This window comes from Fusarium verticillioides, chromosome 4 (genome assembly GCF_000149555.1).
Source record: "Fusarium verticillioides 7600 chromosome 4, whole genome shotgun sequence".
NCBI lineage: Eukaryota > Fungi > Ascomycota > Sordariomycetes > Hypocreales > Nectriaceae > Fusarium > Fusarium verticillioides.
This window is the reverse complement of record NC_031678.1, coordinates 2,772,492-2,797,007: the sequence shown is the minus strand read 5'-3', so window position 1 is coordinate 2,797,007 and position 24,516 is coordinate 2,772,492. Positions and strand designations below refer to the sequence as shown.

The 24,516-nt window shown below is 48.1% G+C and overlaps 11 protein-coding genes across 11 annotated transcripts; 6 read left to right on the top strand and 5 right to left on the bottom strand.

Annotated features, from left to right (window-relative positions):
• Positions 1-1,226: 1,226 nt before the first annotated feature.
• FVEG_12007 (hypothetical protein) lies at positions 1,227-1,760 on the top strand (the record flags this gene model as incomplete). The annotated part of the gene is made up of 1 exon (XM_018901336.1): positions 1,227-1,760. The coding sequence occupies one exon, from the start codon at positions 1,227-1,229 to the stop codon at positions 1,758-1,760; it is 534 nt and encodes a 177-aa protein (XP_018759802.1).
• A 1,475-nt stretch (positions 1,761-3,235) lies between these two features.
• Positions 3,236-4,337, bottom strand: FVEG_12008 (hypothetical protein; the record flags this gene model as incomplete). The annotated part of the gene is made up of 2 exons (XM_018901337.1): positions 3,236-3,637; positions 3,696-4,337. The coding sequence occupies 2 exons, from the start codon at positions 4,335-4,337 to the stop codon at positions 3,236-3,238; spliced, it is 1,044 nt and encodes a 347-aa protein (XP_018759803.1).
• A 1,160-nt stretch (positions 4,338-5,497) lies between these two features.
• FVEG_17145 (hypothetical protein) lies at positions 5,498-5,668 on the top strand (the record flags this gene model as incomplete). The annotated part of the gene is made up of 1 exon (XM_018906415.1): positions 5,498-5,668. One exon carries the CDS (start codon positions 5,498-5,500, stop codon positions 5,666-5,668), a length of 171 nt encoding a protein of 56 aa, XP_018759804.1.
• A 91-nt stretch (positions 5,669-5,759) lies between these two features.
• On the bottom strand, positions 5,760-10,932 carry FVEG_12009 (hypothetical protein). The gene is made up of 2 exons (XM_018901338.1): positions 6,762-10,932; positions 5,760-6,713 (listed from the first exon to the last, which is right to left on the bottom strand). Exons 1-2 carry the CDS (start codon positions 10,600-10,602, stop codon positions 5,953-5,955), a joined length of 4,602 nt encoding a protein of 1,533 aa, XP_018759805.1. The 5' UTR covers positions 10,603-10,932; the 3' UTR covers positions 5,760-5,952.
• Positions 10,933-11,674: 742 nt separating this feature from the next.
• FVEG_12010 (hypothetical protein) lies at positions 11,675-14,173 on the top strand (the record flags this gene model as incomplete). The annotated part of the gene is made up of 1 exon (XM_018901339.1): positions 11,675-14,173. The coding sequence occupies one exon, from the start codon at positions 11,675-11,677 to the stop codon at positions 14,171-14,173; it is 2,499 nt and encodes an 832-aa protein (XP_018759806.1).
• Positions 14,174-14,446: 273 nt separating this feature from the next.
• Positions 14,447-15,989, bottom strand: FVEG_12011 (CMGC/SRPK protein kinase; the record flags this gene model as incomplete). The annotated part of the gene is made up of 4 exons (XM_018901340.1): positions 14,447-14,667; positions 14,726-15,190; positions 15,242-15,570; positions 15,625-15,989. 4 exons carry the CDS (start codon positions 15,987-15,989, stop codon positions 14,447-14,449), a joined length of 1,380 nt encoding a protein of 459 aa, XP_018759807.1.
• A 1,494-nt stretch (positions 15,990-17,483) lies between these two features.
• On the top strand, positions 17,484-18,116 carry FVEG_12012 (hypothetical protein; the record flags this gene model as incomplete). The annotated part of the gene is made up of 1 exon (XM_018901341.1): positions 17,484-18,116. One exon carries the CDS (start codon positions 17,484-17,486, stop codon positions 18,114-18,116), a length of 633 nt encoding a protein of 210 aa, XP_018759808.1.
• Positions 18,117-19,242: 1,126 nt separating this feature from the next.
• On the top strand, positions 19,243-20,929 carry FVEG_12013 (hypothetical protein; the record flags this gene model as incomplete). The annotated part of the gene is made up of 5 exons (XM_018901342.1): positions 19,243-19,430; positions 19,482-20,042; positions 20,091-20,161; positions 20,210-20,247; positions 20,294-20,929. The coding sequence occupies 5 exons, from the start codon at positions 19,243-19,245 to the stop codon at positions 20,927-20,929; spliced, it is 1,494 nt and encodes a 497-aa protein (XP_018759809.1).
• An 82-nt stretch (positions 20,930-21,011) lies between these two features.
• Positions 21,012-21,257, bottom strand: FVEG_17146 (hypothetical protein; the record flags this gene model as incomplete). Its single annotated transcript, XM_018906416.1, has 1 exon — positions 21,012-21,257. One exon carries the CDS (start codon positions 21,255-21,257, stop codon positions 21,012-21,014), a length of 246 nt encoding a protein of 81 aa, XP_018759810.1.
• Positions 21,258-21,430: 173 nt separating this feature from the next.
• FVEG_12014 (hypothetical protein) lies at positions 21,431-22,332 on the top strand (the record flags this gene model as incomplete). The annotated part of the gene is made up of 2 exons (XM_018901343.1): positions 21,431-22,260; positions 22,323-22,332. The coding sequence occupies 2 exons, from the start codon at positions 21,431-21,433 to the stop codon at positions 22,330-22,332; spliced, it is 840 nt and encodes a 279-aa protein (XP_018759811.1).
• A 341-nt stretch (positions 22,333-22,673) lies between these two features.
• On the bottom strand, positions 22,674-24,489 carry FVEG_12015 (hypothetical protein). The gene is made up of 2 exons (XM_018901344.1): positions 23,827-24,489; positions 22,674-23,770 (listed from the first exon to the last, which is right to left on the bottom strand). The coding sequence occupies exons 1-2, from the start codon at positions 24,193-24,195 to the stop codon at positions 22,892-22,894; spliced, it is 1,248 nt and encodes a 415-aa protein (XP_018759812.1). The 5' UTR covers positions 24,196-24,489; the 3' UTR covers positions 22,674-22,891.
• Between the last annotated feature and the right edge of the window lie 27 nt (positions 24,490-24,516).

Below are 24,516 nucleotides of genomic sequence, written 5' to 3'. Positions count from 1 at the left end.
TCAGGCAACTAGGGCTGTGTCGGTGTGGAAGGGAGCTGATGCCTGGGTATGGCCAGTGTCGGCGGTGTTCTGATCATTCGAGGGCGGCGGAGAGGAGAAGAAGAAGAGAGGCAGAAAGATGAAGAGAATTGAAAGGTTAATCAAGGAAAGGCCCCGCTCGGTAGTATACATTAAATAAGCTCGTTCAATACTTCTTTAAGAAGGACTTCTCACAGCTGTCTCGTCATTTCAAGTCATGATTGTAGACATGGTTGTTTCATGTCAAGGTGAAGTGTAGAAGGATATACTTGAACCATGTCTATCGATAAAGCCGGATCCTTCTTGCGGCGAACAAAAGGAAGGGGGGCACAAGACGGATTGGATTGAGATTCTGATCAATAAAATGCTGATGTCGTAAGAGGGCTCATGAGAAACCCCTGGCTGGCGAAAGGCCACCAAGCTTAATTGCAACAGATAATAAGCACTGTAAGACTATGCCAGGCTCTTCACTTACGGTAATTACATTTCACAGCAGAATATCCATCAATGATAGGCCGATCAAGAACAGTCGATGCTCATCACTATGGCGATAGCCCTGATATACTGTCTCTGTAGGGACACGGAATCAGAAGCTCAGAAAGCTCAGCTTGTGTGTCAAACAACTGCTGTTCATGTCTTGCGACAGTGAGGTAGAGCGCTTCAACGACCATTTCACGGATACGCGGAGAGAAACCGAGTGCATCACAGCTAGCTCTGTAGGTGTCAGGAATGAGCGAAGTAAGGAGTGTTTGCGATATATATAACAGTGAATACCCGGACCTGAACGGGTGCATCAAACACAACACAATAAACGCAATCAACACCCAGACCACTATTCTTCACATAAACGCTTGACGTCACCATCAAATACAACATCAAAACAATGTCATACAACAATGATGAGCAAGCTCGCCGGGCTCAGGCTGCCCAGAACGCTCAGCGGGCTAGCAACCGCAGTCAGCCACAAAACACTTATCCCTACCAAACCGGCACCTTCTCGAATCCAGATGAGCCCATAATTCACACAGTAGAAGAGCCTTCAATGAATCTTTTGAACAGTCCTAGCAGTCATTCTATACCCGGGCTGCCACATAACCCAGCTCCTCTACCGATGAGGTATCAGAATCCCGCTCGACAACAAGATTTGCGTAGGACAGCTTTGGTAAACCAGACTTATAATCAGGGGCAAAGCTCTCGTGGACCCCCAAATGTCGATTATAGTGCACAGCCTCGCAGCTACTATGGACAAGCCCCTCAAAATCCGAGATCTGGACCCGGTGACAGCTCTCGAGAACCTCAAGATGTCGGTTATGGAGCACAGCCTCCCAGCTACTATGGACAAGCCCCTCCGAACTCGAGAGCTAGACCCAGTGGCAGTCAAGCAGCTCAAACGCACCGACTTGGATCTATGTCCAATCCTATCGTTTACGAAGGCCCCTCAGCCAACGAGGTTGAACAACGGGAGAGGAGAAGAAAGGATGAAGAAGAAAGAAAAGCACACGGGATATGCCCGCAAGCATCATGCCGTAACCTTGTTGTCCCAGGAAAGGCAAAATGTGAGGAACACCTGGAAGCGAATAGACAACGTCGAGGTGCGTATCGAGAGAAGAAAAGAGCAGAAGGCAAATGCTATCAAAGTGGATGTGACGAGCCTGCTGTGGCTGCTGGTGAAAGATGTCAAAAATGCATCGATGCTTCTCGGGCTTATCGTCAAGCAAGAAAGTAGTTCGGGGTATGGTTAGTCCTGATGGTAAGATTTTAGGAATGTCTTTAGGCACCAGGGGCATCTCTTCAATGGTCTTCATTGCCCCTTAATTAGATCAGCTAGTTTCACGACGAATAGAAGACTTAATCGTTGTAAAAGTGTGAGGAACTGGAGTGAGACGCATGATTAGCATCAGCTATCAGGCCTATGTACTGAAAATAACACTCTCAACAACACAGTTCAGTCAACATACAAACTGCCCACACGATTTCATAGTGTGAAGATTTCACTGGTGATATCTCCAACAATAGCTTCATGCCGCCATGTTAGTGAATACTGCTGAGCATCAGAAAAATCTGGCGGAAGGTTTGTCACTGTAGGCAAAGCCGAGTCAGGGGAAATGAAGTGACGTGCTTGAATAAGAGCAGTCTACTAACAGTTAATCACCATTGAAAGTCTCCAAGCACCTGACCGGTCAGGCCTTGACTGTGGCAAGTAGTTACCTGGGCGAGTTTTGCCTACGAAGTACAGCAGGAAAAAGGTATGTATGCTCACAGACGGTGCACTTGAAATATTGGGACAGGAGCATTCTACTATTAATATATATTCCTTACTAGGAAACAAGACTTTTCGCTCAATTCCCACCTCAAAAACATATCGCCAGAAGAATGGAGGACTTTAACATCTCCAACGAAGGATATGACAGCGGCCCAAACAGCCAAGACAAGGGCAAGGGGAAAGAGAGGGAAATACTCAATAGACTTCCCAATCCTCCGCAGCCGAACCAAAACTACCCGCACCGCAAATGTCATCCTGATGGCCTTCTCAGTGATCACAAATGATAACGCCGATAATCCTGGTACGTCTCATCATACACCAGCGCCCGCCCACTACCCCGTTCTGGTACATTCTAACTCTAGTCCCAGAACGCTTTTGCCTATGGTGCACGCGAGTTCTGTCACGTCTCTTCTCCAGACCAACTTGTGATAGTCATGAAAGGGCCCTCCGCTTTCAAGCAAGTGGGGAGATGAAGCATCCACCAAACCTTTACTGCATTGTGCCAAAGGCATTATGTATCCTGCAATCGTGTGGAGAGAGCACGACGAGAAACAAGACTCTCTGAGAGGCTTTAAGATCAATAAGGAGATAAAGTTTTAAAGAACTTGATACTACTATATTGGCTATATTAATAAAGATAGTGGAAGTATGCAGTCACAGATGCAAGATACTGGTAGACGAGATGGCGACACTAATCAGAAGGCCCGGGCTAGATAACGATCCACTTTCTTAAAACTCTACAGACTTCCAATGGGATAAAACGAATATAATCTGTCAGGCAATGACCTTTTGATACCCACCCAGCCTTGAACAAGGACCCAAGTCCACGTTCATCAAGGACTCAGAGACCCATGAGCAATGGTAGCCATCCAGTAATTTACTCATGGGACAATCCTCCTTGGAGGACATCAGGTACCCCAATGTTCATCCCTGGTAAGTAATAGTACTAACCGCCTAGGGACCGCCAGGCTCACCGGCGGAGGTATCCAGCCACCTGTCGCCAATAGCGCGAACATACTGGCGTCCAAACACGCAGTAATAGTTTCCCCGCCTGTTCTGTGCATTGGGTGACCAGATAATGATGTGCCCGCCGACAGGCTGCCATGAATTAGTACACGAGTTGTAGATACCCTGTTGGACAGTATAGGCCGTCTGGGCCTGCTTCTTCCAAACGGCGAACCAGTCTCGAGGGTTACCCCAACACTCGTAATTGTTACCAGTGTCGATAGTCTGGACAACGCTGAAACCGGCACTGATCCATGAGACAGCGGCGTTGGCGCTCCAGCCAATCGAAAAGGACCGCGACTCGAATCTACCTGCAACGCATTGATTGTTTGCAGGGCACTCCATGGCTTCCTATATAATGTGTCAGTATAGAATTTCAAAAAGAACGACAAGACACTGTTAAACCTACACTGAGCTGGATATGCAATGGATTCTGGTGGGGATTGCCGTTGCCGACCGGACGGGTTTGGGTAACCCAATTACCACAGCCTGTCTGGCGCTTAGAGAGGCCGGCCGTCTTGACAGCATCGTCAATCTCTTCCTGAGACAGCTCGGGGACTTGGCTCAGTACGTCAGAAGGGATCTCCCCGTCGACCTTGCCCTCGAAGACGTCCATAGCTTTGGAGATTTTGAGTGACCCATCGGGGAAGCACTCTCGTAAGGACCGCTTGGCAAGAGGCTTGAGGTCCACACCAAGTCCCTTGACAGGCACGACGCAGTTAACAACCAGCTCGTCCTCGGCAGCAATTCGTCCGCAGGCAATGGAGCCAGCGTCGCCGTCGCCGATGCGGTAAGTATTGTCACCGACTGTCACGTTACCAGCGCCGTTCTCGCTCACAGAGAATGAGATGGCGTGCTTGACAAAAGCACCATCGGTGAGAGCGTTGGTACACGACTTGCCCAGGACCTCGGTCTGCTCGTTGTTCCAGACGGTGATGGCAGACTTGGAGTTGACGAGGTCGCGCTCAAGGACCAGGTGGAGGTTCTGCTCCGCAGCAGAAGCTGTGAGGACGAGTGGCGCGGTGACTAGGCTGAGCTTTGTGAACTTCATGTTGGACGATCGGAAAGCGAGAGGATGAAGGGCTGGGAGATAGGAGAGAGATGCCTTGGGATGATGAAAAAAGTCTCTCTTGAGCGGGAAGACATCACTTCTTATAGATTTCGTCCAGCCGTTCGTAGTCCTCTAGTCTCTCCTTTTCCTGTATGGGTATAACTTTGCCGCCGAATCACCGGTCGCTAAAAGGCGCGTCCGTCGTCGGATGAGTCGTTTTCCACGATGACTTTCCGGCTCTGGCCATAGTATTCTTCTGTAATAACGGTTCTTTGTAGTATTGGGGGCCAAATGAGTAGAACCTTGACTCGTATTACGAAATGAGAAGTCCAAAAAGATCTAGACAACGTTACGAGGGGTACTGCTTGTGGATACTATTGACTGACCGCTGGGCCTTGACGCATAAGTGCGACTGTGCGAGGCATTTGATATCCCAATAGAGCAGGTTCTTTAACAATGCTTAAAGACGTTACCCAAAACTATTCTACAGTCTTGGCGTCTGACGGTCATAAGACCAGATAGACAAGGTTCATTACTATTAAGGTCTTGGCAATCTAGATCTAGATTTGTCTAAGTCAGCGGGTAGATTAGATAAGGTCGCGTAGATTGACACCCTGTTGGCGATAAGAAATGACTCAGTCTAATTGGGCAACTTAAATTTAAGATTCTTCCGAGACGGGGAGTCCCATCCTTGTCGACGTTGCCGGCGAGAGATTATCTCGGTGCTCACGCGTGCGTTGGCTACAAAAGTCCCGCGTTTGGGCAGGATCTGAAGGAGGCGATACCAGATGAAGTTGATATCTACTTTAATAATGTCGGTGGAGCGGTTTTGGATGGTGTTCTTACAAGGATGATCAAGTTCAGAACGATTGCAGCTTGTGGGACTGTCAGTATACAATTCGGATAAGCCGACTATGTTGAAGAATTGGTTCGAGATCATCTCGCAGAGATTGACGCTCGAGGGTTTCTTTCTCTTTTGATCGTGATGGCGGGCAAATGATTCGTTACTTAGGTTCCTATCATATCAGCTTTATGCTGTAGCCATTGGTCAGTCATCGTGGTATCGATGTCTAAGTTGTGGGCTGGAAGTATTATTTGCAGTTGAGACTTGTGGCTGTGAGCTTATTCCGGCAGAGAGAACCTAGTTTATCTTTGATCACATGGACAAGATTCCTGATGGGATGGAGCAGCTCATCAAGGCGGCAGCTGACGGGCGAATAAATGCTGATAGTGAGAACATTGTCCCAGCCAAGATTGAGGATATGCCTAGGGCTTGGATAGATGTTTACAATGGTGGAAACAAGGGAAGGTCTATTACGAAGCTCATCTAGAGACATGGCTACTGGAGGAAAGAAAGCTCGGCGTCTTAACCCTAAGTCCTAAATTAACACGAACTCAAGGTAGATTAGGGATAGCTTTTGCTGAGTTTATTCTAACATCTTATATTTAAGTCTGATGTTTCCTATCTCTCTGCCAAAACGTCACAAGCCTTATGGTAAGGCTACCTGAATTCCGGCCAGGACTAGGACGGGCTAAACAGGAATATCTACAGGATAGAAAAATCAGGGTATATAAGTATGACAATAGATACAAAGAATAAATACATAATACGTCGTCAGTTTAATCCATGCTCCTGGAGAATCTTGATCAGCTTGACCTTTTCCTCATCTTCAACTTCTACAAACGTCTCAACATACTCACAAGGCGAGTACTGCATACCCGTCTTATCAGTATACAAATACTTATCTCTATTCCCGATACCTCTCGCGTTCAGCACATTCAACATAGCCATAGTAACTCGGCTCCCATTCTCCAGTGCAAGATGCAACGGAAGTTTCTGCCGATATCTCCAGCTGGACAATGTCTTTGGGATCAGAATCTTGATGGTCTCCTCTAAGCGAGAAAACCACTCTTGTTCCTCGTTGGCAACCTTACACCAAGGGAATGGCTTAGAGTAGCATGTTAGTGCCAGTGGAACCATGAAGCCAAAGTTTTCTTCCTCATAGTTTGGCTCGTGGGTTGAGAGAAGCCAGTCTGTGAAATCAGGAAGGGCAAGGAGAGCTGCTAGATGAAGTGTGCCGTCATCAGGGAGCATGGTACTGTTGAGTAACTTGAAGGCGTCAAGGTTGCCAAGAAAGAGTGATGCTTCACGTGGCGGGATCTCGTCTTCGTCTTCGAAGAGAGCTGTAAATTCAAGCTTGGGCTTCTTGGGATAAGAAGCTAGAGAACTGAACTTTGACCCGGAGATGGTTTGGTTGAGAACGTTGGTGTCATCAAGTTTTAGTAAAGCCTCGAGAATGGGAGCTCGTGACTTGTTGAGGAGTGTGAGAAAGATGGTGGGTATCTTGGAGTCTGGTGTCACGTAGTCTGGTAAAGCTATTATGCAGTTAGCACTAGCCATTGGGCTGTGGAGGTTCGACTTACCTTTGCTTCCGTGTTCCAATAACCTGAGGATAACATTATTCCCAGTTTTTAATGGGGATACAAGACACCAAATAAGCAGCGATATCTCTTCATCCGCCCAATTCTTATGCAGACGATAACTAATCGTCGCAGACGGCGACAATCCGGCTTCCAAAAGCACATCCAGACAATCAGTACCGTTTGGAAACTTGCGTATACACTGAAACAAAAGTTGATCTGACAAACCCGCAATTTGAGAGGGCTGCATCTCAAGACAGATCTTGAACCAGCGCGTCACATTATGCTCTTTCACAATGCGACGTGAAAGTGTGGGTAGGACAATGGACAGGTCTGCGTATTTACACAGAGCTCGGAAGTGAGATTCCACTTTGTGTCGTGCTGCGAGATAGAAGCAGTGACCATCCTCATCATTGGGATCGACGCCATGCTCGAGAAGAAGCTCCACAATGGCAAGGTTGGACTCTCGTGAATCGAGGAAGTGAACGAGCGTGGTGTAGATACTCTTCGGATCAATGTTGCAGGTTAGAACACTCTTGTAGATATTCGCACGAACACTTTGTTCAACCGTAACACAGGGATTCTCTCGTAGATACGGATGCTCAAAGACGAGCTTCGCTGCCTCGTCATGCTCGCCTTTCACTAGGTAACAGCAAAGGAGTTCGAACATCTCTAAGTTGCGCGACTGAAACGCTGCAGCGAATGCTTCGTTGTTCTTGTAGTTGACCTGAGCGCCGTTGTTGAGAAGCAACATAGGAATTTCTCGATTAGTAGGCTCGTTCCTAATTGACGTTACGAGAGCCTCAGAGATCTGAGTCTTGGCCACGCCTTGCTTCAGAAGGGTCTCGTAGGCTTGATGTCTATCCATCGATGACATGGTAGTTTGCATTCGGATATACTCGAAGATCTCATTGCGCATAGGATAGTCGGAGACCTTGCGCAGAAGCTTCTGGAAGAGGCCACCTGGAGAGGCTCCAGCCGCAGCCTCAAACATGGCTAGCTGTACTTGAGCACCAGCACCATGTTCTAGGAGCAAATTTGGGAGATGTTCATCATCAGGGTGGCTTTCGAGGGCTTTGACAAAAGCTCGAGATATAATATCAACTGAAATATCTTTGTTGAAAGCAAATAGACTTCCAAAGATGCCGGTTTTGATGAATGCTGGTGTATCAGCGTTGCTAGCAGCGTCAAATGCCTCCTCGACGGTAACGTCCGTGGCGCCAGCTGACAGGAGCATGTTGAGAATGATTGGATACCCTGCTTTGTTTGAAGCAGCTGCTTGAACAGCTTCGCCGTTGTTGAAGTTGACGTTGGCTTTGTGGCCGAGAAGCAGCCAAAGCCCATCCATGTCTCCGTCAAGAGCCGCTTGGGTTTCTTGCAGCAGTGCTTTGGATTGTCCAATCTCAGCCGGAGAAGCCTTCTGTAGCAGACGGTCCATAAGATCAAGCTTCATATCCGTATCCTCGACTTGGCATGCCTCGCGAAAGGCGTTGGAAAGTGTAGCGATACTAGGATCAAGAGCAAGAATTGACTTGATGAGGTCCATGTCGGGTTCTCGAACTGCGAGGCAGAGAATCATACCAGATTCCTCATTTATATCGAGGCCATGGCGCAAAAGACAAGGCAAGAGCTCTGAACGCTGCGGATGGTCTTTGATAAGAGCATAGGTATTTGTGAGAGATGGCTTTGGCGTTGCGCGCGATGCAGAGCTCAGGAAGAGCTCGATGTTGGAGAGATTGTAATGCTTTGTTTCGATGAGCTTAGGTAGAGAAGCATTGACAGTTGCTTGAGTTGGTGGAGATGCAGAGCATAGCAGTTCCAAGAGTGCAGGCTTGTCCATCTCAATTGCCGTCACAAAAGCTTGGCCAGACGAGTAGTTGACGTCGGCGCCATGCTCTGTCAACAACTGCACAAAGTCGATGGGTGCATCTGATGAGATTGCCTTGAGGAATGTTTCGTGTACTGGTAGGCCTGATGCACCCTGCTTGAGAAGTAGAGTCATTAAGTCAAGCGAAACATCGTAGCCAAAAGCGTCAATGGTGTTGAACGCAAAGGGAAGAGCAGAAGCCAATGCCTCTGTTGTAGGCTTCGCGCCGCAGAGCATGTTGAGGACTGTGACATCTCCTTTCTTTATGACCTGTACAAGCGGGGAATTATCGAGGTCCGGACCCGAGTCCAGTGGCGCATCATTGTCGATAAGAAGTTTGATGAGGTCAGAGTCGATATCACCCTCTTCAGATATGAGCTGAATTAGAGCCGTACCAAGTGACTGTCTTTCAACACCCTTCCTAATAAGACAATGCATTACACCGAACCGCATGGTTCTTGGCGACACTTCCATGGCCGTAGGAACTAACGTTGAAAGTATAGTCGATGCACACTGCCCTTGTAAGAGCAAGCTGAGCACATACATATCAGCAGATGCGATAGCTGCGCGGATGGCAGCAGCTTCTTCAGCCTCGACTGATGCACCATAATGGAGCAGAGTTCCGGCAAGGTGCTGTTGCTTCCTGTGCGCGGCACGAATAAGGCATGAGTCAAGCTGTTGTCCTCCCAGACCCATAGATCCAAACATATTCATGAAATGAACCATGTCAGGCTCTGGGATGTTATCGGGCAGGTAGCTCAGTATTTGGGACGCAGGCGACGAAAGGCTCCCATGTCTAAGAATCTCCAGTATTCCAAAGTCTAGTTGTGAGACTGCCCACTTTAAAGCATTGTGTGGAGGGACATCAATTGCCACGCCAGCATGCACAAGTAGTTTGACAAGTGGTAAGTGGCGAGCGAGTACTTCTTTGACAAGCTCCTCTCGAGTGACCAAGTTGTCTCCAATGAGACCAGAATGAGACAGGAGAGTGAGAAAGGCTAGTCTCTGGTTGGCGTTCTGGTACTGAGATATGATTTCGCAGGCCTGGTGACGAATAGCGAAGAAGACCTGGTTGGAGTATGCGTAGCCCAGCATCATAGCTGTTGCTTGATAGCTCTGTAATCTCAGTGCACAAAGAAGAAATGAGCCTGAGACTAGTTCTGGGCGCTGGGATAGGAGCAGAAGGATGAATGAGAGGGACAAAGCTTCTCCTGCTTCTGCCCGTGCGAAATCTTGTTCGAGGCACGCTTTCCAATCTGAGGGTCCCATCGAGTTGGGCGCTGATAGTAGAAGCTTCACCAACTCCAAATTCTTGGCTCGTATATGTTGGTTAATGAGATCTTGGTAATCAGATGCCACTGCCCCAAAGCTCAGCAGAAGCTTCGTAGACTCGAGGGATGATCTGGACAAGGCCATGCCAAACGCTCTGTTCAAGACTCCTTGGCTGGCTTGTGTTTGACATAGCAAGTGAACGTAGTTGAAGTTATCGCGAGATGTCACTGTATCCAGCCAAGTCATGCCGTTGGAATCGAAGTTTAGGATCTCGGTCATCCTATTCCTCTTCATCCTTTTCTCTAACTGCGCATCATTCAAATGGCCCCAAAGCTCATCCAACGAAGTAAGCGTCGTATGCAACAAGAGAGCTTGCGCAACGCCAGCTGGCGGAAGTGTCTGCTGTGCTAGTAGCGCATCGAAGGCTTTCGCGACTTCATGTTTCGTAAAGCTCCATTGTGAAGTATCGCAAGCTTCGGCCTTTTGTTCCTTGGAGCGGAAGAGATGTCGCTTTTGTCGGTCTGGGGGTTTGTAGTTGGGATCTGATGTTCTCTGTTGTACGAGGAGTTGGCGGGCTGCGTCGCGGTTGGTAGTGCTGAATGGGAGGAAATCTTGGGCGGGTGGCTCGGTCAGACCACCGAGACGGGGAGGGGGTTGGAGTGATGCTTTGGAGAGAAACCATTCTGCGCGACGAGTATCTGCCATGATGATGCCTCGTTGTTCAAGCAAAGGCTAATGTTGAATGTTGAAGAACCATGAAAGGTACTGAGATCAATGGCAAGTCTCGAATGGAAGTGAAGAGGGCAATGACAAAGGTGGTGCCGAGAGTGGTGATGCCGATAATGATCGAAGGAAATGCGGCACAGTCCAGACCGACGTTTTACCACAATAATTTACAAATATTCAGCCTCGTATAGCCGATAAGGCTCTATTTGAGATCTCAAGATAGGCATCTACGGATGATGGGCTGACAGACGAAAGATAGATTGACTCGGGCAAACTTGGCTATGTATGTGGTGATGAACCCCGCCCCAGGCATTCTCAGAATCTCAATTCACAAGCTCCAAGACTAACGTTATCAATTAACTGCTCTCGGGCGTAAATCCCTGTAATATTAGTGCTCAAGTTCCAGCTTGTAAACTTAATGGGCGAGCGACATGACTCCACCAAAACACTGCCTCCATCAGGCAGACACGATCTTTTCCAGGACTACACCCTCCAACAGGGCGAATTCGTGCATTGATCTGATTGGTCAATCTGAACCAACAGAGAAGTTAGTGTTGATCAGTGCTCAAAGTGGTGAGACACCAGGGGCTGTGATTGGACCCGATTATGCGGAATGGGAATAACGGCGCGGAATTGAGGCCTGAAAAACGCCCGGTTTATATGGAGGGCTAGGGGAGGGAAGAATGCCCAGGACCTTGAGCCAAAATGACAAAAAGACTCAGCATAAGCTCAGGGCATCTTTAGGATGCCCGTTGCCGAGTTTATTTTGACACCCTCTTACTGGGTCTGATGTTTTCTTGCTCCCTGATAGAGAGCCTCAGTAGAGATGGCGTTTGATATGTCGATGCGCAAAGGGCGCCTTATCGGGCGAAGAGCACACACTAGGTTTCCGAAAGAGCCTAGCATTGCGATAATGAGGATTAAGTTGATCGACTTCGGTGCCGGGAATGGAGATAGTAACATATGTTGCGATGGGCTGAATATATATACTTGCTTCCAATACTGAACAGCGGTATTCATCAAGTAGTCCAATTCATCAATACATACCACAATGAGTGCCCCTCCTCCATACTCACCACCAGGCTCTACTGGAAATGATGGAGAGACACGAGATATTCGTACTCTGACTGACACCTCCTCCGCAACCTCCACTGCATCTTCAGCATCTACCATCCTCCCTCCCTATCCCCCAAGCAGAGACCGCACAGTACCTATCCGCAGCGATGAACCCAGATCCATGCCGCCCATCGCCGGCGCTCTCCAACGTCTCCGATCCCCCGGCGACTCCGGAACATCCAATGCTACCTCCTCTGGCACCCGCGAACGTCTCCGCCAGATGGAGATCGAACGCGATGATCTCCGCCGCGCAATGCAGCAGGAGCGCGCTATAAATGATCGTCTCAAGCGTGAAGCAGGTCTTACAGGCCTTTCTGCCGCTGAAGCGAGACTTCGTGTTCTTGAGCTCAAGCGAGAGGCTCAAGCAGCCGCTCAAATGAAGAGAACTCCCAATGAGGGAATGTTCAAGGCAGCTTGTGCTACAGATCTGCTGTTTCTCATGGATACTACTTCGTCTATGGGACCCTTCATCGCTGCTGCTAAAGAGCAGGTCAAGAAGATCATGGAGGATATCACCGAGACGTTCTATAATGAGGCGGAGGTTAGAATTGCAGTGGTCAGTTACAAAGACCACTGTGATAAGAACCATATTCAGTTCATCGACTTCACCACCGATGTGGAGAAGGTGAGGGGTTTCATCGATAAGCTCAAAGCTCGGGGCGGCGGTGATGCACCGGAAGATGTCCTTGGTGGCATCCAACAAGCCGTCAATGCCTCTTGGAAGCACCAGACCCGATGTATCATCCACATTGCTGATGCTCCACCACACGGTAACATCTTTCACAGTTGGACTGAGAAGAGTGATGACTACTACACCCCTGGAAGCGAACCGCATAAGCTTCACTATCAGCCTCTTCTGAAGCAGATGATCGGTCTGAACCTCAACTACGCTCTTCTCCGCATCCTAAGCGCGACTGACAAGATGGCGTACGTTTTCCTCCAGGAATATGCTGCTGCGTCTGCGGACTGCAAGCTTCTGAAGACGAACCCCCACTACCGAGAGGCTTTGAAGGCGAACTCTGGACCGAGGAGTAGTGTTCTTGGTAGCTCCAAGGGCACTGCGAAGGGTGGTCTGCTCTTTGAAGAAGCCGAGCTGGGTACTACGTACAGTGCCCTTCGCCACCTTGTTGTCAAGAGCGTCACTAGCTCTGCCTCACGCACTGCCGTTCGAATGTCAGAGTCTTCTTCTCGAACCGGTGAGAAGGGAACAAAGACTGCTCAAATGTCTCATCTTGACGCCATTGGTGAAGCGGAAGACGATGAGTTCAACGAGAAGGGAAGCGAAACAATTCTTGAAGATGTTGATAAGAAGTGGTCTGATCAGAGTTGGTTTGAAGATAAACTTGTTGTCGAAGGCTTCAGTCCCGATACTGTGATCCACCGCTCTGGTACGCTGAATGACATGATGGCTCACGACGATAACATCAAGTTGAGCGTCATGGAACTCAACGTTCACAAACGACGCATGCCATTCGCTCAAGGCGCTCTGCGTCTTGCATACTGCGCCAAGACGACGCACTCCACAAACCCATACGTCGTCAAGTCTTTCAAGCGTGGTGGAAAGCGTCTTGCGCATCTTGCTGAGGACATGCGCTGTCAAGCTCTCTGCAAAGCTTTCGCTCTAGAGTTCAACGCTCTTACAGGCGACAAGCATGCGATTGACTTTATCGTCACATCATGCCTCAAGGGTAAATCTGGCGACTCTGGCACCGATTACATCTCTCTTGAACCCTTCATCGAGGGCGATTATGTCAAGTACAACAATAACTGCAGCTACGTCAACGAAGACAACCCAGACGATGAATTCAACAAAGCAGCACAGGCTTTCTCACACTTCACCTACGAACGATCTTGGGGAAGCTTTCTGGTCTGCGATCTCCAAGGCGTAGGGCACGTCCTCACAGACCCAGCTATTCACACCCTCGATCCAGAACGCTTCAAACTCGCAGACACGAACCTCGGAAGAGAAGGTTTCAAATTCTTCTTCGCAACACATGTCTGTAACGAAATCTGCACCCAACTCGAGCTTAAGAGCAAGGCATCCATGATTTCATCCGAAAAAGCGTCTTTCCGCGAATGGTGGCCTACCATTGACTCAACAGCATGCTGCTCCAATAAGCTATGCGGAAAGATCATCCAAGTGACCAACGCTAATAAATCAGAGGAGTTTCCGGGCTGTAATTGGTGTGATGCTTGTTGGCCGCAGCTGGAAGCTACGAAGGAGAAGGTTATTTGTGTGGCGCCGGGGACGCACCATGAGTTTGATGTATCGAGGTTTTATTGGGAGAGTCAGGGACGGGTGGCGCCGAGGAAGTGCGAGGATCATAGGGAAAGGGATGAGACTGTTGCGAGGACGTCGGTTATGGGAGGGAATTTCTTTGGGAGACTTAGGGGTGCGACGAAGAAGAAGTCGATTTCAGGCAAGGCTTGGTGAGAGTTTCGATTTCTGTCATTTATCTTCAGCCTGTTCAATTCTTGGTAAATTTGTTTCTATATACGGTTCCATATAACAGGCAACGTCCTATACTGCAATAGAGCTTCGTATATCTAAGCAATCTCAGTTTTCTAGCCGTATGATATCGTTGCTTAGCTTATCGCAGCCTATACTCTCTAGACAAAGAACTGCCCGGCGTCTATTTAGTGGGAAGTAGCCTCCCAACCTCTCGCTTTGTAGGGCTCGTTAGGCTTCGGATCTACTCCTTCAGCATTACTGCCCCTCGGCATCCATCGACTCAACTTTCGCACTGGCACTGCTCTTAGTCATTAACCACGGATCCTGTAGTAGTGCCTTCGCAGTAGGCCTATTCTCTGGCATCCACGTCAATACGCGTCGCAGAAACGCGATGAAAGCCGAGCTGTCCCGGAGCTTCCTCTCAAGCTCTTGCAGGGAGCGATTCTTGGGAATAGGTGCAAGTCCTTTCCATTTACCTAGCACATTATGTCAGCAGGCGTCTTTGTAAACTGTCAAATATCCTGCCCAGATTACCTTGCTCGTCCCAAAAGTCGGCTGCCCTCCGAGGGTTCCTCTTTAAAAATTCCCGAGGTGGTGGACCCAGCGCCGCTATGAGTTCGGCTAGATGCGCTGCATCGTACATTTCTCCGTCTCCATCCATCGCCGTGAACAGCCGATCTGTACCGAGAAGATCCCAGGTAGTCAGGCCAACGCTCCAGATGTCTACAGACTGGTTCCATGGCATGCTCATGATGACTTCAGGTGCACGGTATGGGATGGGCATGATATCGTCCGCATGAGGTCCAAGACCGACCCTCGCCTCACCAAAGTCTGATAAGAGGATTGAACCTGGCCTTGGGCGCATGAGTCGTGAGAGGTATATTGTTCGACATTCCGAGGCTTGTTCCCGAGCGACAGGTGATTTGAAGGCCATGGAAGCCAAAAATTCGAGCTGTGAATCGTCATCTACGCCTAGCAAGAGGTTCCCGGGATGAATGTCTAGAATCTTAGCAAAGTGATAGAGAAGCATGATCGCGAGTAAGGACACACCTGTATGTACTAACTCTGCCTCCGTGTGAATAAAGTCAAGAGCTTGCAATAGCTCCTTTACTGTCCTTCTCACGAAATCCTCGTCGAGTCCGTCTTGTCGAAAAACTTCCTTGTAGTGACGTAGACTCATTTGTGCGCCCTCATGCACCAACACTTTATGACGACCATCAGGACCACTCATTTCGAACGATCCTAAAAGCATTCTGATGTTTCTACTTCCAGGGTGTTTGGTCTTGCCTAGAATTGGCGATAATGTTTCGTATACGGGAATTTCTCGGTGATTGCGGGAAGTATGAACGTAGATCTTGAGGGCGACATATTTTCTGTCTCTATACCACACGATGAGTTGCATTCTCAAGCTTGTTTCACTAACAATCACTTACCGCAAGTCTCTGGCGAGCCATATTGTTGATGAGCTCCCATAGCCGAGCTTCGTCACTGCTTGATACCGACCCCGGAAAACTTCTCCAATCTCGACCGGATAGAACCGCGAGGCTTCATAACCGGGGATTTCCTCCTCCTCAGATTGTATCTTCCGATCAAATACATAACGTGCAGTTGTTGGTAATGTAAGCGGATCTTCGAGAGATGGCTGTGAATATCGGCCTGGTATCGGCACTGCTTGAGTCGACGACTTTCGGGTCGCCGAAATCGGATATTTCGGAATGGCTGATATTGAGCGAGCAGCGCAAGTTTTCAGCCTGGGTAACACATGCGGGAGATTTTTGAGGTATCTACGCGACGCCATGACGGCTTGGTGTGTTAAAGCGTGTTATCGGTGAGATGTTTTGATGCTTGCAAGTATCGGCGGAAGCTCGGAGGTTGTCGCCCGAGAAACACCACCAACGTATAAGATGAACAAAAGAAAGGTGAGGAGGCTGGGGAAGGAAAACAAAAATGGCGTTTTGGACCGTTTAATTGATAGGACTACGTGGCAGATAATACTGCAAACTTACTAGATAGCCAGAACTCTGATAAGCTGCCGAGTGCCGACTGTCACGCAGTGTAAAAACTGTTGAGCCAGTAAGCCAATCTTTTTGAACATTAAGTAATTATAAGTCTAATAATTTCCAAATTGCATAACCTTTACTGGAATAAATACAAAACCAGCTAGTTAACTATGAATTATTTCTCTAGATAACAACGGATAATTACTCTTGTCCTGATAGCAGACTGCTATAATCCCGGAAGGCAAATTAAACTGCTGCATTTATAACTGATAGAACTCCAGTTATGTATTGGCCTATGCCGATCGCTTTATAGAAATCAGCACACAGCCAGGTAATAGCAAACACAGTAATGCATATTAGTGTGCTCGTTATAGCAAGCATGCTCCTAGCCCAGCACGCTCCGGCCATACGCAATTCCAGAGGGCTGCTCGTGAAGATGCTAGATCCCAATTTCTCAGGTAGCCGAGAGAGAAAGGTGTCTTCTGCGTTTGCTGCAGGGCTATCATGATGACCGGTCTTTTGTTTTGCCTGTTCCAAGTAGTGTAAGAAAATGTGATCTGGCATTGGAGGGAGCGGCTACATCAGACACTCAAAGTAGTGGTATAAGAACGCCTGATAACCACTTTCTAGTAAATGCTTAGAAATACCAACATCAAAATCACTAATAGTAACCGCCACAGATACCAGTCCCCTTTTCTTTCGCAGTTAGACCGATATAGATCCTTATTCTAGGTATAACTTTGAGATCGCAGATATTGAAAATGAGCCTTTTTTAAACCGGCATGTAGAAAAGTGTTCGTGTTTCTGCCTTTGTTCGCGGTTTATCTAGGTTTATCTCAAACTAATTACTTACACATCCTAAATAGAGATAAGTAATGATCAGAGTGAGTAGAATTGCATGTTCAACTAGACCTGTGACTTTAGCCCCTGAACATTATAACGGTTCTAGATAACCCCGTTCGTGTACAAGTTGCCAAGAAGCTGAACTTGAGTAGTAGAAACTTTGCATCGCTTGCACATGAACAGTAGTAGCTGTTCATTATTTGCTTCAGAACATGACATCCTCTTTTTCTATAAGTAGGTAGTCCGTCCCCCAGAGATGCACTTCATTCCTTATCAGCTCCCAGCAACAAAGCAATTACGACGTTGGCTACAAGACTCGCTATACCTCTTATACCGACGACCAACCCTTAGCAATCTTGCGGCAGAGCTCTCTTTTCACTAATAGCAGTCTTTCTCAGAAACAATAAACCTCTCAGTTTACTTCACTTTGCGAAATCCCACCAACACTAATGGATTCTGCTAAGGCTGCCCGTACCATTTCCAACCTAAGCCGACTCGTCGACCGTGATGAGGCGCTTATCAGCGACTGGGATGCAACTCGAGCACCCCGTCGCCTTCTTCCCGATGGAACCTATGACGAGACCCCACGCCTTAGCAAGGCATATCTCAAGGCCGACCCAAGATATGCTGCAGTCAGAGAGCAGCCTGTAATCGGGCAAGCCTTTTCTCGCACTTTCATTGGTAGAGTTCAACAAGCTGCTCACTTTCCGGTTGCTAGAAACTTTATGATATACCATTCGATTCCACAGGACTGTGAGCTTGGGCAGCCCTGCAATCACTGGGGCATCTTGGATGAAGCGGATTGGTACAATCACCCGGAATCCATTTGTCTTCAGGTCATTGCTGTGCAAAGTGACTTTGTTGCTCGGGGTCAGAGCGGCTTTGGTCTGGTTCACATGTTTGATGACCAAGAGCCTCAGGAGCTGAAGATCACCACTGCCCCTGCGTACATCTTCCAATGTATGAAGCCGGACTTTGGCATTATTGAGCGAGTTGGATACACGGTTGTTTGCTGGAGACTGATTGACTCTTCACCTAATGCGGAGATCAAGTGGATGGATCAGTATGGACGTTGCATGTAAGACATCCTAGTCAAGTTGGTATGCTAGGAGGCGCTTGTGTGGTTTGAAAGGGGAGGGGGGCCGATAGGGAATAGGTTCGGGTTTACTTATAGTCAAGTTGGCTCAACATAGCAATATGCGATATTCCGAGTAAAATACTAAGGCTTCAATGCGCGTGAAGTAGTCAAAAGCAGTGATGATTCCTCCTGAGCTCTTATCGAATCTCAAAGCTGTAGACGTGAATCAATGACGATGGCTAAGTCTTACTTTGTAGTAGAAATTACCTACTATAAGAGAGATTGCTATAGAAAACAGAGTAGACTATGGGTCTACAACAGTGGGAGTTCCTGGTTAAACACGGCAGAGCATCAATGTGAAGCCTAACTTATAGTTGGTCAACGTCGTCGTTGTTCAAGTCGCTGGATGGCTGGAATTGGAGCGACGAAGGAGTCATCAATCAACCTTGAACATTTAAGGGAAGGAAACTTGCTGAAATAAGCTCCTGTCATGATCGATTATCAAGTGGGACAATACATATAAGTTAGCATTTCTAAAGCAGTTTAGGAGTATGAAGCTTCAAGACAGCCCTAAGAAATATTTAAGGCTTAGATATCTCCCAGTTCTGAATCATTAGTTCCGGATCTAAAAATTAAATAAAGCTGTTGGCAAAACATTACAAAGGCGTCCGTTGTTGCGTTAACCTGTGGCTGTGCTTCTTATCTCAGGTAATTCCCAAACAAGCAGTCATTTCGTGGTAACCACAGATAAAAATGCCACCAAAAGTCATTGGTTTTGGAACCCATAAGAGCAAGCTGAGCTTTCACTACGCAGTTGATAGCAAGGAGCAATGAAACGCTAATTAATCTTAGGTGCAGGAGGAGTGCAGCAAAAGAAGGCTGAGCTGTTGGCCAAAGTGCGACGCGAGGGCTTCTCGTGCTAAATTTGGCTCGTCTTATCCAATCGGATGTGGAAATTGCCGAGCCTCAGAGGCTTACCCTGCACCTCAGAAGTCAGCCACCGCAGGGATCACGATCCTACATGTTCCGATGGTTGGGCTGGGTTTGAGGTAGATAAATGCCCACATTTCCTAATTTCTGGGCTTTGTTACTCATCAGATCTAACGGGGCAGAATTGCCCAACTGTCGCGATGCATTCTTCGTGGTTCTCATATCCCATTACGAGACCTTATCCATTCCGATGGTTTACTCCAGTGGCTATCGGGGGCGGTTTGGTATTGATGGTTTTGTTTACGATCATCAATCTCGCGTCGAGTGCGTTTTACTTGAAGCCAATCTTCACTGATGATCCTAATGGTACAACCACTCAATCAATTCGGTAAGAACTAGATACTCCTGGTCTAGGTGGCATTCTAATAGTCGTATGCAGATGGTTTATGAAAGCACCTCTGAACTGGGACAATAATATGAAAGTCAAATGCCAGTCCAAGATATTATCTGTCGGTGATCGTATTTTCTCGACCAACCTTGGTTTTCAATACTCCGTCAAGGCTCTCACGTCATCAGACGGCGACTCAGCTTTTCGAAAGACATATCCTTCCATTGCATATCTGAATAATACTCTTGAGGACTGCTATCTCACAAAAGTCGATATCAACCTTCGAAAATCAGATGCTAGAGCGTCAAACAGCTGGTGGCTCTCCTGGATCACGACTTTCACTGATGCCACAGCCTCTTGCAATGTCATGACAAGTGAAGGCCTAGTGAACATTACCCTTGGTGCTGAATACACTGGTCAGAGTGATCACATATATGATTATGTTATCGAGGATAACTACAAGACTCATGCAAGTACCTGGTGGGGAACAAGATTGCTGAATATTTATTTCACGGGGATTCTGTCAACTATGTCGCAAACTCAAGATCTGGGAGATGATTCGTATTGGATGACGGGAGGGATCACATTCACGACTAATCCGACTATCAAAGAGTAAGAAAATCTCCAAAAGTATTATCCTCATATGCTAACAAGATTAAGCATTCGTGACCCAAAGTTATTCAACCTCGCTGGATGGTTTCTTTCCTCTGATGGGTTTATCCAGAACGAACGTGAGTTTCTTCTCCCTACTAAGCATTTCTTATACTTACGGCCCGCAGCTCTCAATGACACATCTTTCATCAAGACTGACCAAAAGGTATGTTGACATCAACTATGTGACAGCTTATACTCACAATACCTAGAATCAGTTTGTCCCAGTTGTATGGGAAAGTCTCCACTACACAAGAATTCTTCACTCCCTCATCGCCGTTGACCTCGGAAACAAAAACGCGCCCAGTCTGCTCCTTGATGAAAAGAATCTTCGATATGCCATACTTCCACCAGATGATCCAAATCGCAAAAATGGCTCTTTTTTAAATGGCTCATCATTAACTGGCCAAGCTACACGCTATGCCCAAATCCCAAAACCAGGAGCACCAGTTCCACCGACGGAAAAGGACCTTGTTCTTCTAAACGAAACTTATGATATGTTTGCCAGTAAAATGGGCCCGCTGGGCAGCAAAAATGCTACGATAGTCTCTCAGTATCTCTGTTCTGTGCCGCAGAGTAAGAGTCCGGGTGTGATGCTCTTGGCGATCCTTCTTGCAGATCTTGTATTTCTGCAAGCAGCATGGGTGATTTATAATTGGGTTGCTGGAAGTATGTTGTCATCTTCGCAGATGCAGACGTGTCAAGGATGTATTGGAGGTCCTGTTCAAGTTACTGAGAAGAATGGGTTTCTGAATGATAGGAAGGCTACGGTGACTTCTGGAAGCTACGTGAGTGTTAGTGCCGATGAAGGAGCTGGTAGTAGTTTACTAATGAGGGAGGCCAAGTGACGGGAACGATAGAAATGATAATGATGACAAAGAACTCGAAGTCAAATTCGAAAAGTGCTTTTTTTGATCTACTGAGGACCTTCTACTTTGACACGCCAAGGTCTGCGAGAGCTGTAGCTGGTCTAAGTCTAATCCAGTTGTCGATCTCGCCCTGTGTTGCAACAGCAATAACGCCCATCATGCCAATGGCATTCACTCCAGCCTCTTTGTTGACAGCCGCTCTTCGTCTGGGGAGTACTATCATCCATCCTTGTGTGAGCAAGAAATTGTGCGGCACTGCAGCGCCGAGAGGTGCGCTATCAAAAACAGTTCGGTGATCTATCGGCATTGCCACTGCCATGCGTTACTTCGTCATGGACAGCGATGAGCAGATCCCGAAAATTCTACATCACTGGGAAGGACAAAATTGAGGGCATACGCTTCGTAACGGACAAAACAAAACATTTCATCATTGGGAGACATGGACCAGAAGAGATGGGACTTGCCAAACAAGCGTTAAATATGGAGTCTATCGAGGGTTTCCACTGCCAATGGTCTGACGAACGAAACATCTCACTGACGTTCCTTGGCGTATTGACGCTCGAGTTTAGCTCCGTGAATCTAGGAGAAGAGCGCGAGGATAAGGATCAGGATAACATTCTGGGGCATTACCGGGTCCCCGAGCGTCCACAGACAAGATTCCCAATCGAGGAATCTGGGCAGATCCATGGCAGGCCAATGATCGAAAGACTGCGCTATCCCGGCGTTGGCCTTCTGAGTCGACAGGCAGTTGTGACGTGGCTGGACTGCTCAAAACCACTCGAAACTATCTCCATCACGATGTGTCACAGCACGAGGACAAAGCTGCTCATGATGACTTCAATGGTTTTTAAGTACGCAGAGGGTCATGAACCAATGTTTTTTGGGCCATTCACCATAGACTCACCAGAGCACGAGAAAGGTGTCAAGAAGCAAGACCGGTGTGCTTGCATACATGGAGGGTCTTTTGAACAAGAGATCGAAGATATACCTCACTATGAGCCAGATAAATGGCGCGTTTACGGTGGTTACTTGAAGGCTCTCCGTCTATGGGAGACCGAGATAGGCGCCCTGACCGGTCTGCAGTTCGTGGCTCAAGAATCCGAGAGCCAGAAGTGGGGGTTCTGTGATGGAGAGCATACGCATGAGATGGACCTCCAGAGCAAGGAGGGGGAAACCGTGGGGATCAAGTTCTTCCTAGACTCGAACGGGAGAAATGATGTTAGCGAGGATATCGTGGTTGTGGCTGTTCAGCGGATCAAGGTACCAACGAATGGGGATAATCCTCAGAGGCTCCCATACAAGAAATCAAGGTATATTATGCATTTCTTATACAATCATAGTCGGGTCGTAAGCTAACCTCAACTGGCTCTAGATATAGGTAGAATCATCGACTATAGGTCCGACTTGCGCGGGAGATCCACCAGAGTAAACGCAAGGTAATATAGGCCGAATGTAGTGGCGCATTGAGTAAAGTCTTGGGTATGCCTCAGGGGGTAAGAAAACACCGAACCTTAGTATAAGGTGTTGAAAATAAACTCAATCAAGACTATCCTAAGCTTAGGCTAAATTTACCTAATATCCTTATCCCTTAGGGTCAAGGTCCTGAGTTTTCTTTCCTCCCCTAGGTATGTAAAAGATCCCATAATGATCGACCCCTTTTCGAGAGGTATCCGCATCTGGAGTCGGTCTTTGCGAGTCTATTCACTGAAACAAGACCACTTGCTTTGTGCTTTTGCAGCATTTATAGCGATTATTATTGTGAGAGTTTTAGTATGGCATTAAAGTTATAATTAATTCTATATATATGGGTCATCGACAACGAGTATGTTTGATCTATTATTCTGCCAGTCTTGAACGGCCGCTGAACCCAACACTGAAGCTCCCTTTGGCAGCAAAGATTGCTCAGTGAGAAGCGACACGAGGGCTAAATGAGTAGCCAAATTATGTTGATCGCACCCAGCGCTCGACAAGAGCCTGGATCTGATCACTGTTCTTCTCCATAAACATCATGTGTCCATTGCCGTGGATACCAACCTCACCAAGCTCGATGTGCTTGGTCTTGGAGCAACCTGCCTGCTTGAGGTAACGAGCAATGCAGTAGTCGTAAGGCATGTGATAAGAAGCCTCAGAGGTGATGAGGAGGATGGGCTTCTTGGCAAGGTTGACGAGACGGCGAGGGGCAGGCTTCTTGGCTTGGAGGATACACTCGACAAAGTCCTCGCCACGGCTGGGCTGGACCTCTTGGACGAGATCGGTGGAAGGGTCGGTGACGGCAGGGCTGTAGACGAGGGGAATGTCAGTCAGACCGTAGGCGCGAGAGGCCTTGGTGCTGAAGACGGCGTCTCGGAAGGGAGGACCAGAGGGCTCAAGAAGGATGAGGCCCTTGGTGAGCTTGGGGCGGGCATCAGCGACAAGAATGGGCATCATACCACCTTGGCTGTGACCAAGGAGGATAACAGGCTTGCCAATCTTGTCAAGAAGGGCAGCACCAGCAGCCTGGACGGTCTCCTGCTGGTATGTGGCATTGTTGATGAACTGGACGTTGGAAGCATAGAAGGCGTCAAAGACAGGGTCTCCTCGCTTGCCGGTACCAGGCCACTGGGTGTGCTTCTGAGACTGGGGCCACAGGTTGAACTCCTGCACGGCAGTGAAGCGCTGCTCGATGATCTGGGCCGAGTATGTGGAGGGCTTGGTAGCACCGGCGAGGGGCGCCCATGCCGATCGTCCTCGGAAGGTCTGATCGACGATATAAACTTCGTAGCCCTGGTTGATGAACTGGCTCGCCCAACCACGGCCTCCGTCAGGCTTATTTAGGAAATTCTATGTATGTGTGTCAGCCGAGGTCGTATATCGTAACATTGACCGATGGGACTTACGGTTCCTGTTTGGGCCTGTCCGTGGATGAATACGAGAGGCGTAGACTTGTATGGTCCCTTGGTAGGGACCAGTCTCTCCACGTACATCTGATCACGGAAGATCTCTCCGCCTGCACCATCATCTACATAACCTCCACCGACCATGAAGTATGTGCGAATAGCAGGGACTTCACCATAGCTTCCATAGCTCGCAGCGAGACATTGCGTGAATGTCGCGGTAGCAGCGACTAGGAGGGAGGTGAAACGCATGGTGGGCAGATGGAATGAGAAGAGATGGGATGGATGGATGGGGAAGGAGATGCAGCGCGGATGCAGGAAGAACAAAAAAGAAAAGAAGGAAAAGAAAGAGTCGCAGATATACTGCATCATGCAGGGGGTTTACACTGCGGAATTGAGGTTGCTCAAGGTCAAGGCCTCCTGGCTAGTGAGCTACACTAGACAGGATCGTCATCCTCATTTTCCATTTGGGATGTGACGGACTGAACTCTAGACTTTTAGGCCCCTGCTACGGTGCTGTAGCTAAAGTTGCAGCTCGTATCATCCGCATCCCAGGAACCCGCGTGATATCCCTGCAACGAGAAAATGGCGCATGAGGGGGACAACCGACAAACGGCCCAATTGCCCGATTGATGGGTACCAAGCGATATTATTTCAAGGTGTCAATTGACATCGTGTATTCCGTAGAAATTA